Consider the following 13,064-nt stretch of genomic DNA (forward strand, 5'->3'; position numbering starts at 1 on the left):
TATTTAAGACACACTTAAATCAACACACTAGTTGAACTTTAAGTCAACAATTTTACATAAACTCAAACACTGATGGGAGTAGGCTGTTACCCGGCAATCAACAACAATCTAGTGCTGGCATTTAACAAAAAAATTGTACTCAGTCAAGAGTATAGGGATATGTTGCTCTGCAATAAAAGTTCTCAGATAAACCGACAGTTATTTTTTGAAAGATCACATTTAATTACAATTTTTTTTCTTCCAATTACTATTTAACCAACTTTTAAAGTACGGACACCAATTAAAAACCATCTTGGACCTGTATCAGAAAAAAAACCTCTAAAAACCCAATCTTAGCAACCACTCTATGGTCTGAGCAATGACACTTCTATATAATAATAATTACTGTATATACTGTGTAAGTTTGTCCACTCGTTCCTTGCAAATCATTATTTTACCCAAAAAGTTGAACAACTGTTTGTCAACATCACAGTCTCATTAAAATGGCCGACCTAGTGATATTTTCAAATTGGGAAAGTAACAACGATAACAAGACACAAATATAACGAATTTATGTCTTTACTACAAGTACAAGTTACATCTGTGGCCAACATTTTGTCACGTCGACACAGTCTAAAGTTCTAAAAACAGATGTTTAGAAGTGTTTTTATTCAAACCGGAGACTTTATCCAAGCCAACACAAATAACATGTAATTATAATTGAATATGGAGCTTCATTCGTGAGTACAATTAATTGAATGTATGCAAGAGATTGTGGGACATGAAGGGCTTTTAATTTAATTCCAAGTGGTTTATTCTTTCCCGAGGACATTAAGGTTATTTAGATTAAGACATAAGTTTAATGACGTCTCGTCTGAAGCCTGCACCGGGCTCCGTCATCACTTTTATCAGTTTGACACTCGTGCAATTTGTACGGAAGCTTATTATAATCCCGTTTCAAGAACCAAGTTGGAAGAACAAAAAAGGGGAATACAAACCAGCGTGAAGGGAAAAAAAAAGTGACAAATCCTTTCTTGTGTTTCTTTTTAAAACATCTTAACAAATGGTTGTATTTGTGTCGATCTTAACGTTCGCTCGTGGATTTCTGTCTTGTACACGTCAGTGAAGTGTCGTTTCTTCTCGATGTTTTTGACAGAACTGACAGTGGATTTGTTTTTTTTCTAAATAAGTCATTTTAATCTGACGTGTCGACAGACAATTCTTTTCAAAGATCTAAAACATGTTTTGTTATATTATGTAACCCTGGCTACTGTTTTTTGAAAGAAGGATAAAGATGAAAAGATGTTAAAAGCATCCCATTGATTATCTATTTAAGACACTCAAAAAGTTTTTTGTTTTTTTTAGTTGTCTTTCTTTTTATTTCACCAGTTCATGTCTGATTCTGATATATATTTGTTCCTTAAAAACCTTCTTACTCTGTTGTTGTTTTTTGTGTTCCTTACTTGTCTTTGCACAGGTCGAGACGTACAAGAGTTTGGATGAGAAGTTTAGTTTATTTTGTTTCAATTTTAGTCTTTTACGTCAGTTGACAGTATATTTGCAAGTTTTAGACAATAGTTTGCTTCAAATAATACAACATTTTCAATAAGTACATTATTATAATTTTTTTAACTATAATCAAACAATTTTCAACTATAATCAAACAATTTTCAACTATAATCAAACAATTTTCAAGGAGTTTTGTGCTGAGGATCAGAATACACGTAGTCCTTTCACAGTGTTGGGAAAATTACTAGTTAAGTAAAAGTCAACTCAAACTCAATTTCGAATTGAAATAAAAGATAATTTACTGTATTCACACCTTTCCTTTAAAAAAAAAAAAAATCATTAAAAAGTTACGTCATTTTATTTTGTATATTCATATTTGTATTGGCTATTGTTTTCATTATTATTATTATTATTATTATTATTATTATTATTATTATTTATGTACTGTATTGTTTAATGAGCTATGTTGACAACCTAAATCAAAGGTATCTTTCTATCTGGAGTAATTGAATCCATAATGTTTTTGTTCAGAATAACATCAGCATCTTTTTTGTTGTTTTTGTTCAAAAATCGTTAACAAGCCAAACAACTTTAAAGAAAAAAGAAAAAAAGTTAATTAAAAAGTAAGGTTAAGGTAGTGTAATGCCTTACATTTTAAAGACATTGTAACTAATTAATTTAACCTCATTGTAAAAATAAAAAATACTTTTTAAATTGTTTTAGGAAAACTTGACAAGATAAATAAACATATTTGTGTAAACAGAGTCACAAATGAAATGATCAAGGAATTAAGAAAATGATTGATAAGAGAAATGCACGTCCAACTTCCAGATCCAATTTTTTTGTTTTTAATAAAGACAACACACAAACGTACACACACACACATACACACAAAAACAACAAAAAGAGAACTATTAAAAATAAAAAATAAAATTTGCTTTTACATTTTAATAACCTTTCTGACACTGAAGACGATGTTCTTTTCTTCTTCCTCCTAGAATTCAAATAAGTGGATTAGAGGGAATATAATATGATTCATACTTCCTAGTTACTTCAATATAAAAAAAACTATTTTCATTATTGTAATATAATGAATCTGTATTATAAAAACCAGACAGTTCTATTAAGATGTCCAAGTGCGCCGTTGAGTAAGATAAACCAAAAAATCTGAGGCGTACAAAGGGTGAAAAAAAAAGGCGATCTTGATATAAAACTGAAGGAAATAAAAAGCTGCTGCGAATGCACAAGTGGCGCGACACATTCGGGGCAGAGAAATTGTCCTGAATAATCTCGTCTCTCCCACCAGCGGAACATTTTTTATAGCTTGTACATGCCTCTCCCTATTTCATCCCTTACGTCCTCCCTTTCATTCCCACTGTCTCATCTCTTTTTCTTTTTTTTCGTCACCCCTCCTCCTCCCCTTCTGCCCATCCTGCTACCCTTCCTCCCAGGGGCTCCGTCCTCAGAATTACCCACATTCTTCATTAAACAGCTCAGCCTGAAAACATCAAATTACTATGGAGGGAGAGAATACAGCGATGGAGGACACTTGAGGGAGACGATCTGTTTTCCACTGTTTTGCTCATAACACCTTTTTTTCACCCACTACATTTCTCAGTTTCGGATTCACCGGAGATTCTTAAGCATTACCTTTTCTTTTTTCTTTTTTTTTTTTTTTTTCCGCTTTACTTCCATTCGTTTCTGGGCGCCCACTTTTCTGCTCCCTGGCTCTCGTAGGTGAAGTGTTAATGGGGTTCTATAGTCCTCCTGCTGTTATTGCTCCGTTTAGTTTAGGAGACTTTAGAGCAAATGGATTCCTTCTCTTTTCGCTTTTAACCTTGAATTTAGAAGCTGTCTGAACGCTTCCTCGCAAAGATTTCAATATTGTAGATGTGTCTCAAATCGCATACTTACGTACTTTAACTTTATTATTATTTATTTTTAGTGAATAAGTGCGTCTCATTTCTTAGTATGTGAAATGTAGTGCTCCATGCACACTAAATTGTCACTAAAACGCCCACTAAGCTTAGTACAGATCGATGGACACTTTCCCCCCTAAAAGGCTGTTATCTTAGTGACGTTGTAAACGGTAATTACATCATATTCATATATATATCTTTATAGATGTATAGATATCTTTAGAGATATGTATATATGCACATACTTACAAGTGAATTTTCAGCAAGCAGTAGGAGGATGACACGTCTTCGGTGCTGATACCGGCGTAAATATCTCTCGAATATTTACCAACAATGTCCATTTCAAAAATTTCAAGTAGCAAATTTTACAATTTGAACCACTTTTTTTTTCAGGGACTATAAAGTGCACCGAATAAAGACAATATCAATGAACAGGGGTGTGTCCCAAATAGTGCACTTCTGCACTTGTACATACTTTCTGTTATGCTTACACTTAATATTTTGAGTACACAAGTGCGTCGTGAGGGGCAGTGTGCGAAAATGTAGTGCGCAAAGAGCACTCACCGAAAAAAAAAAGTTGAGTGTGGATCGATGGACACTTTCCACCCTCAACGGCCGCCATCTTAGTGACGTAGATGACGCTAAACGGAAGCTACGTCACAGACGACGCGTCTTCGGAGAAGATACTGACGTTAATGTCTCGAGAAAACACTAATTTTCCTAAAAAACTACACAACAACAATAATAACACAATGAAACACAACTTAATAAATTGTTTAAATTGACAAAAGCGCTGTCAAGTGTTGATGATATGGTTCCAACAGCTGGTTGTAATCACCATCAAAAAGTAGTAGAAGAAGAAGCTGTCGATTAATTTCCTGTGTGTAGCAGCAGTGTTTGATTTGAGACAGTACTACCCTGTTGAAATTTGAGCACTGTGCAAGCAAGTGCACTGTCTTACAGTGTACTGCAAAGCAGTGCACTTGGAGAAGTGCGTGATTTAAAACACAGCACTGGTCTATAATCATAAATAAGGTGCACTGAATAATAAGATGCTTTAAGATTAGTGCATCATAACTGGAGCTTTTGTAATTCATCTAAGTCGTACTCAAATATTTTGACAGATTTTGGCATCACCCACTTAAAATCCGTTCAAGGTCAGCAAGCAAAATCATAATATTTGCTCGCTGTTAAATTGTTCAAAAAAGAAATAATTAAGTGTGCCTTATAGTCTGAATAATACGTTACTATTATCATACGACTCAGAACTATCTATAACAAAGTGGGTCTAGTGTACTGGGGGACTGGAAGATACGCCCCTAAAGCAAGGGTATGTTAAACTGATTAATAAACTCGAAAAACGTACAAGCAATCACACAATGAAAAGAACAGGGCAAAACTAAATTGAAAAAAAAGGTAGGAAGGAAAATCAGAAAGCTAAAGTAGGAGCTGCACGGGTGCTGATTCCTGCTGGGTGTCAGTTATTAAAGGGGAAGCAAACTTAAAAGGGTCTAATGAAAATGTTCCCAAAAATCACTCCTCACTGGTTTCAAACCTGCCTTTTTTTCAGGTTTGTCACATCACCCCACTTTTTGCTTGCCTACGTTAGCAGGATAGTTCACCCAAAATTCAAATTTCACTCGTTTTCTAATTATCCTCTTGTTAGGTTTTGGATTATTTTTAGAGTTATCTGTTTCTTTTTGGAATTACAGGCAGAAATGTACAGTATGTCCATATGACCGTTCTAACCAGAGCTAACTTTTATTCGCCCCAAATAACACACCAAAAAAAAACATACAAACACCTCCGTACAGCTAATCTGTGACTCGCCTCTTGCCCAGGAGAAATTGTTCCAGAGAGAAAACGTCTATATATATATTTTATGCTTGTTTGTAGCGAGAGCTCCTAGCGTGTCATGGTAAATCGTATGCACTGACACCGTAGCGTAGCCGTGACTTAAGACACTGGGTGCAGGGCGAGAGATTTACCCTGAGACACTGGGAGCTTCTGCTACAAACATGCTTAAAATATAGACTTATTTAAGAAGAAAGGACGTTGCAGACGAGCAGTATGGAGGTAGTGTGTCATTTTGGCCAACAAAAAGTGTGTTGCTACAATGATACAAACATGCATTTCCGACAAGACATGCCAAAAAATACAGAGAATACTATTAAAAAATAATCTCATCCCTTAGTCGACACAAGGGTGAGTAGAAAAACAAGTAAAAACATGGAAAAAGAATACGATTCTTCAGGATTAAATTGTTTAGGACACACAAGAACCAAGAACAGGATTAGTTTCACCTCTGGACCTTTCGGTGATTTGTAAATTCACCCCCCAATTCTGTGTTATTTTAAGTACATTCACATGGGATGAGCGACGTCTGTAAAATAGTCTGTTTTACTGACATTACGACTGGATATGTCGTCACATCCGCTTGTACTTCAGGCAATGACAAGTAAGTAAGTAATTTATATTTGTAGAGCGCTTTTCCAGACCAGGGTCACAAAGCACTTAAACAATCAAACTGTTTCCTTCAACTGAGAAAAATCTCTAAATTTAGGAAAATTTTGTCACAACATGATCTGGATCTTATAATCCATGCGTTTGTTTCTTCTCGTCTGGACTATTTTAACAGTTTGTTTTCATGTCTTAACAAGAAGGTCTGTCTCGCCTGCAGTTGATACAGAACTCTGCAGCGAGAATTCTGACCTGCTCTAGTAGAAGAACTCGCATTTCTCCGATCATTAAAATTCTTACTTTCAGATATATTCATGGTCAGGCTCCTCCTTACATCAGTGATCTGATCCAGCCTTACACCCCTGCTGATGACTGCGCTCGTTGTACCTCGCTCTCCAAAAAGTAAACACTCCAAAAGTGGGCACTGGACTCGAGACTGGTAACTAAATGTAATACCTGTATGGGGCGAGGCCCGATACAAACGAATGTTCGAATCTATGGTGCACAACCATACGGTCTGTAGGAGCGGATTTACACAGAAAGAAAAAGGTTAACACATTAAATACTCTGCAAAATGGAAAAGCAATTACAATAATAAACACCGGGATGCAGATTCGCACTGGACTAGTTTTATCACCCGACGCCTGTGTTAGGCGGAATAAAGACGGTCATTTGCATCGTAGTTTTTACATTACAAATCACAGACATGGCGCATTCGCAGGGGATTAAATCTCCGACATTCTACGCACTTATTACAAATCGTCTTTGGTTCCACAGGTAATACTTACCCCCTGCGAATAGGGCTTAAGAGGGTAAAGGCAAGGTTACAGAAACAGCACATTCTCTTCAATTGTGCAGTGAAAATTAAAGCGTTGAGCTGAAAAACATCCATCTTTGTCTGTGAAAGTCTTTATTTTCCTCTCAACAGATCTATATTAAACATCCAGACACACTTGATTTCAACAGACTCTGCTGTCTGTCTTTGGTGCTCTAGTCAAACCTCAGACAGTCACTCCAACTGCAATCAGCACAATTACCATCGCGGAATATATTTTCTATCCGGCGGGTCGACGTCGACTAGATCTTCAGGTTCTTCTGATCGTATCACGGGATTAGAAAAAAAAAAGGGGGGGCATCTCCGTCATCTGATTGTCTTCCCGACATCCACAGGAAGTGCTTTATCAAGCAGAAATCCAATTCCATCGCCTCATTGGCTGGGAGCCATAGATGGATGGCGAGAAGGAATGCAGTGGCCAATTAGAAAGAGAGCGCCAGAGAGGGTGACATCGCAAGAGAGAGAGAGAGAGAGAAGCGGTGAAAGTAAAGGACGATAGAAAGAGATGGATGCTAGCATGAGCGCCGAGCAATTAGCCGGAAGTGTTTCCGCCATCCTGTGGCACGTATAGAGTACACTAACCACATTATGGGATGCCCACATTAGCGCTAACATGCACCTTGTCCGTTAAGGGAATCTAATCAAAGAAGAGTTAAGTGTAGTGCTCGCGCTCGCAACCCCTCGCACACATGCGGGTGTGATGTCGTTATGGCCGAGCTGGATTTAATGCCGTGTGAACACTGCTGATCTGGCATTTGGGCGTCAGACAAAGGACGCGTGCAAGGATAGCGATGGACTCGATACGATCCGAGGCGCCCGGACGTCACGGCGTAGCTGCAGCCCGATCAGAGGACTCCATTATACGCTGACTCAGCACAGTACACAAAGTTGTGCTCCTGGCTGAACGCCATCAAAACAGGTTGAACTGTAGTTATGTGTACTAGTAAACATGTTGTGTTTATATTGTAAAATACAACAACAATACTATTAGTCTCTGATTTACTTTTGGGCTGTCAATACAATCTGTATTTAAAAATCTACATATTATTATAGGACAAAAAAATACACATATTTTTGGTCAGTATTGAAGATAATACTTATACCTTCTAAATAGAACCTATTCATGAGCTGTACTGCAGGGGTCCCCAACTTGTACTACTACTAATAATACTTCTAACTCTCTTTCAAACCTGCCTTTTTTTCAGGTTTGTCACATCACCCCTCCTTTTGCTTGTCTACGTTAGCAGGATAGTTAACCCAAAATTCAAATTTCACTCGTTTTCTAATTATCCTCTTGTTAGGTTTTGGATTATTTTTAGATATTATGTTTCTTTTTGGAATTACAGGCAGAAATGTACAGTATGTCCAACTTGTACTACTACTAATAATATTTCTACTACTTCAATAGTGTAACTCTTCAATGCAATAGATTGTAGAGCAGAGAGTGCCATCTAGTGACCTCTGGATATAAGGATACTGCTTCGTGAAGCTTCATCAACACATCACTTGTAGGCACACGAGTCGTAGCAAGTTCAATAACACGTTTAAAACACGTCACCAGGTAAAGGTTTTCCAATCATGTACTACTCTGGTCAAAAAACCCAATTAAAATCATAATGCTAAGCATGGCAATATAACCTTCTTTATTTCCATGTGTTCTTCGAAGATAATTTAATAACGACTACTGCTGCTACTACTGCTACTACTATTGCTACTATTTCTACTACTACTACTAATTATACTAGTAATAATATGTAAGTAAGTAAGTAAGTGTACTATTTATACTACTACTACTACTACTATTACTATTACTACTACAACTTCTAATACTTATACTTCTTCTACTACTACTACAACTACTTATTTTACTACTGCTGCTACTACTACTACTACTGCTGCTAAGTACTAATACTTATACTACTTCTACTACTACTACTATTACTACTACTACAACTATTACTGCTGCTACTATTGCTATTACTACTACTACTACTACTACTACTACTACTACTACTACTACTGCAGCTGCTACAACTACTACTATTACTAATAATTATATTACTACTGGTATGACTACTGCTACTACTACTATTGATTATACTAGTACTACTACTCTAGCAAACACAAAATGGATAATTAGGAATAGAAAGTATATAAAAGTGAATTAAAACTATATTTAACAGTAAAAAAGCATGGAGGCAGAGTTTGGAAAGAGAAAAACACTTAATCAAACAAAATTAAAAAGATGGAAAAATTTCAATACAAATTTTGATGCTTGTTTCTTTTCATCTGATTGTATTTGTTTAGCTTAATGAGCCTCGTTCCCATCACTAGTATACACATAATAAGGTTCTTTAACGCACTCCTACCTAAGGAAGTTTGCGTCATTTGAGAACACGTCACTAGGTAAAAGTATTTGATTCATGAAAGTATTACTCCGGCCAAAAACCCAATTAAAATCCTAATGCTAAGCATGGCAATACATTTCTTTGAAAATAGTGCGATAACTAGCAAATATAAACATTTATTCCCTTTAGTGTTTGTGTGTCCCCTCAAGGAAAATAATTATACAAAACGCATGTTTTCTTGCTCCATTTTTTAAAAACACACAGATGTGTGTACTTGTGCCATGTTTGTGTACCAGCCTGTTCAGTCTACTAAAGGCTTTTTGAAGTCATTTGGGCAGCTGTTCAATCCAGAAAATTAGTCCCAAGGTGGTAAGAAAATGAGCCGGTACTTCTACCCCTCACAGTTGCACCACAACCAGACTCTGAAATATGACGTACGTTAAAACTTGCTTTTTTATTTTTCCTGTTTACTTCTTACTTATGTACTGTTTCCGCTGTTAAAACGTGAGGTCTATAATTCAACATACGTACTTCAATTAGTGGATTTCATTTTGTGTCTACTTCTACGACTACTACTACATCTACCACCTACTAATATTAATACTACTGCTGCTAGCACTACTACTATTGCTTCAAGGACTACTGCTACTACTACTTATTCTATTACTACAACTACTTCTACTACTGCTAATGCTTCTGCTACACCAACAACAACTACGACTTGTACTGCTACTACTACTTTTACTTCTACTGCTACTTCTACTCTTACTACTACTTCTATTATTAATACTGCTGCTATTACTGCTACTGCTACTACTACTAGAACAACTACATCTATTTATACTACTGCTATTAGCAATACATACTACCATTACTTCTACTGATGCTACTACAACTACTACTGCTACTACTACTACTACTACAACTAGTACTGCTATTTATATTACTGCTACTTATATTACTACTACCTACTACTATTACTTCTACCCCTGCTACTACAACTACTACTTATTCTATTACTACTACAACTTCTACTCCTACTAGTTTACTACTACTGCTACAACTGCTACTACTACTCTTACTACTGCTTCTATTGCTACTACGACTAGCACTACTACTATTACGACTGCTACTGATAACACTTCTACTGTTGCTACTACTACTCCTACGACAACTACTACATCTACTAGTACTACTAGTAGTACTGAACTGAATTAATCAATTACTTTTTTAATGACAATGTGTACTAAGATTATTTTTCCTCATTATTATTATCATCACTATTACTACTTAAATCACTATTATTATTAGTATTAGAATTGTTATTGCTATTGTGAAAAATAGTGGTATCATTATTATCACTATTATGAGTGTATTATTGTAACCTAAACATTTTCAGTTTGTTTGTAACTCGATGATTCGGGTCATAAAACACGATGAACTCATGTATTTGCGTTTCTCCTGCTCTGTGTGACTCCAGGTGATCCAGATCAACTTCGAAGAGTTCGATCTGGAGATAGCCTACGACACCCTGACCATCGGAGACGGAGGGGAGGTCGGGGACCCCACAGCTATCTTGCAAGTGTAAGTATGATTTAAATGAACGCTGCAGCCCCCGGGATTAATCAATGTGAGTGAAAATGTATCCTCTCATCCCTAAAGTGCATTTAACCCTTTAGCAAAATGTGTTTTCTTTGACTATAGATGCTCTTAAATCTACTAGACTTGATAAGATGACTCGTCCCGTGAGTGTTTCTTGGCTCGCCATGACTAGGTTTCAGGAAATTGCTAAGAAGGAGTGAGTCATCGCTTCCTTTGTGTACCTGTAGGTTCAGCATCACAACGATGTGGGACGTCGAGGGTATCTTTGTTCTATCCGGCGACGGACATGAGGCTCTTTAATGTTGAGTGATCATGTTTTGAAAAGAGTAATGTGATCTCTAGGAGACTTGGACGAGTTGATGTGGTGGATTTACATCAGCTTAGTACTGTTTTCTGATAAATGCCATTCATTGAAAATCCATTTCCAATGCAAATTTAAAAAGAAAAAATACAAGGAAACTAATATGAAAGGACTTGTTTTATTGCAGAAATACTTCACTTGATATAAGTTACCATTATTCCCCTCATGTTACCTACTATCTTTTTTATTTAGCAGATAATTGCAAAGTATAATCACTCAATAAATGAATAACAAAGATTACTAATACTACAACAACTACTAGTACTAATACTACTCAAACTACTTTTTCTAACTTTACTTCTACTACTACCAACATTTCTTCTACCACCTACCACTACTACTACTACTACTACTACTACTACAACTGCTACTACTACTAGTAGTAATACTCCTACTTCTGTTACTACTACAACATCTACTGTTATTACTGCTACTATTTTTACTATTACTACTAATACTACTACTACTTATATTACATTAACTGCTACTAGTACCAAGACTTATACTAAAAGCAGTATTTATCCTAGTACTACTTCTACTACATCTGCTGCTACTGATACTGCTACTTATATTACTTCTACCTACTACCTACTGCTACTACTATTACTTCTATTAGCAGTACTGAACCTTTATTTATTACTTTTCTAATAACAATGTGTTCTGATTTTTTTTATTATTGTCATTATTATTACAATTATTAAAATCATAATAATTATACTTGTCACCATCATCATCATCATCATCATTACTATGTTTTATCATAAATATCACCACTATTAAAATACCCTTTACTAAATCATATCAGTTACACAAAAATGATATCTAATATTTATTAGCTCATAATCATCATTTTCAGTTTGTTTGTAACTCGATGATTAAGTTCATAAAACAAGACTCAAAACTCATGTATCCTCCACAAATGATGGAACATTATTTTAATTTATATTTAATATAATTGTATCTTTGTTTTGAAGTATCACAAAAAGTATAATTACGAATAGAAAAAAATGTTATAATAAAGATAAATATTATATTTAACTATAAATACAACAGTTAAATAGCAGAATTTGGACAGAGAAGAATGCTAAATGAATTAAAAAAATATCCTTGTTTCTTTTTTATCTCATTTTACCTCATCTATCTCATTTAGTATATATTACGATATTACCCTGAACTCAAAATTGTTTAAATCCCGACAGTTTTTCTTCCTCGTCTCCCTTGCAAGTGTGTTTAACTCTGAGAACAGAACAGTCGTCATCAACTATGTGTGATAATTGCTTGTAATCAGTCTCTGCACTTCTCTCACTGTTGCCATTCATGTCGGGAACTAATTAAAAGTGGAAAATACAAATGGTTCTTGTTGCCTTTGCATCCCATAATAGCTCCTCTTTGCCAAAATCCCGTGGATTGTTTTCTCTCTCTGTGGGTCTGTTTCCTTCTTTGCACTTTTTTTTTCGGCAACGGTTTAGCTTTAATTGCTGCTGTGTTTCAATCTTTTACCTTCTGGATTTTTAGGATATAATGAGATTTTATTCCTATATTTTTTTCAAGCAGAAAACTTTAGATCATGAGCTGTTTTTCCACCGTTTAAAGTATCTTAGATTTGACTTTACTTTACCAAAAATAATTGATAAATAAATACTCAGCTTGACAGTAAAATGTTGATTTATTGGTAAGATTATGTAATGAACAGTAAGTTCAGTAGTTTAGTAACTGCTACTGCTACTGCTACTACTACTTCTGATAATACTACTACTACAACTGCTACATCTACTACAATTACTGCTACTGCTACTACTACTACTACTAGTACTGCAACTACTACTAATACTGCTACTACTACTACTACTACTACTGCTACTACTACAACTGCTACATCTACTACTACTACTACTTATTCTGCTATTACTACTACTGCTACTACGACTACTACTATAACTGCTACTACTGCTACTACTACTACTTATACTGCTATTACTACTACTGCTACTACTATAACTGCTACTACTGCTACTACTTCTAAAAGTGCTACTACTACTAATACTGCTACT

At 35.5% G+C, this 13,064-nt stretch overlaps 1 protein-coding gene across 2 annotated transcripts in view; it reads left to right on the top strand.

The window, feature by feature from the left end:
* Positions 1 to 13,064, top strand: part of csmd3b (CUB and Sushi multiple domains 3b) — a 463,847-nt gene that overhangs the window by 311,101 nt on the left and 139,682 nt on the right. For both annotated transcript variants that reach the window (XM_087786440.1, XM_087786441.1), the window contains exon 11: positions 10,531 to 10,634. In XM_087786440.1, coding sequence (XP_087642566.1) covers positions 10,531 to 10,634 — 104 coding nt within the window. The remainder of the gene's footprint in view (positions 1 to 10,530; positions 10,635 to 13,064) is intronic.

The sequence above is a fragment of the Callionymus lyra genome, chromosome 3, assembly GCF_982586985.1.
Source record: "Callionymus lyra chromosome 3, fCalLyr1.hap1.1, whole genome shotgun sequence".
In the NCBI taxonomy this organism is placed as follows: domain Eukaryota; kingdom Metazoa; phylum Chordata; class Actinopteri; order Syngnathiformes; family Callionymidae; genus Callionymus; species Callionymus lyra.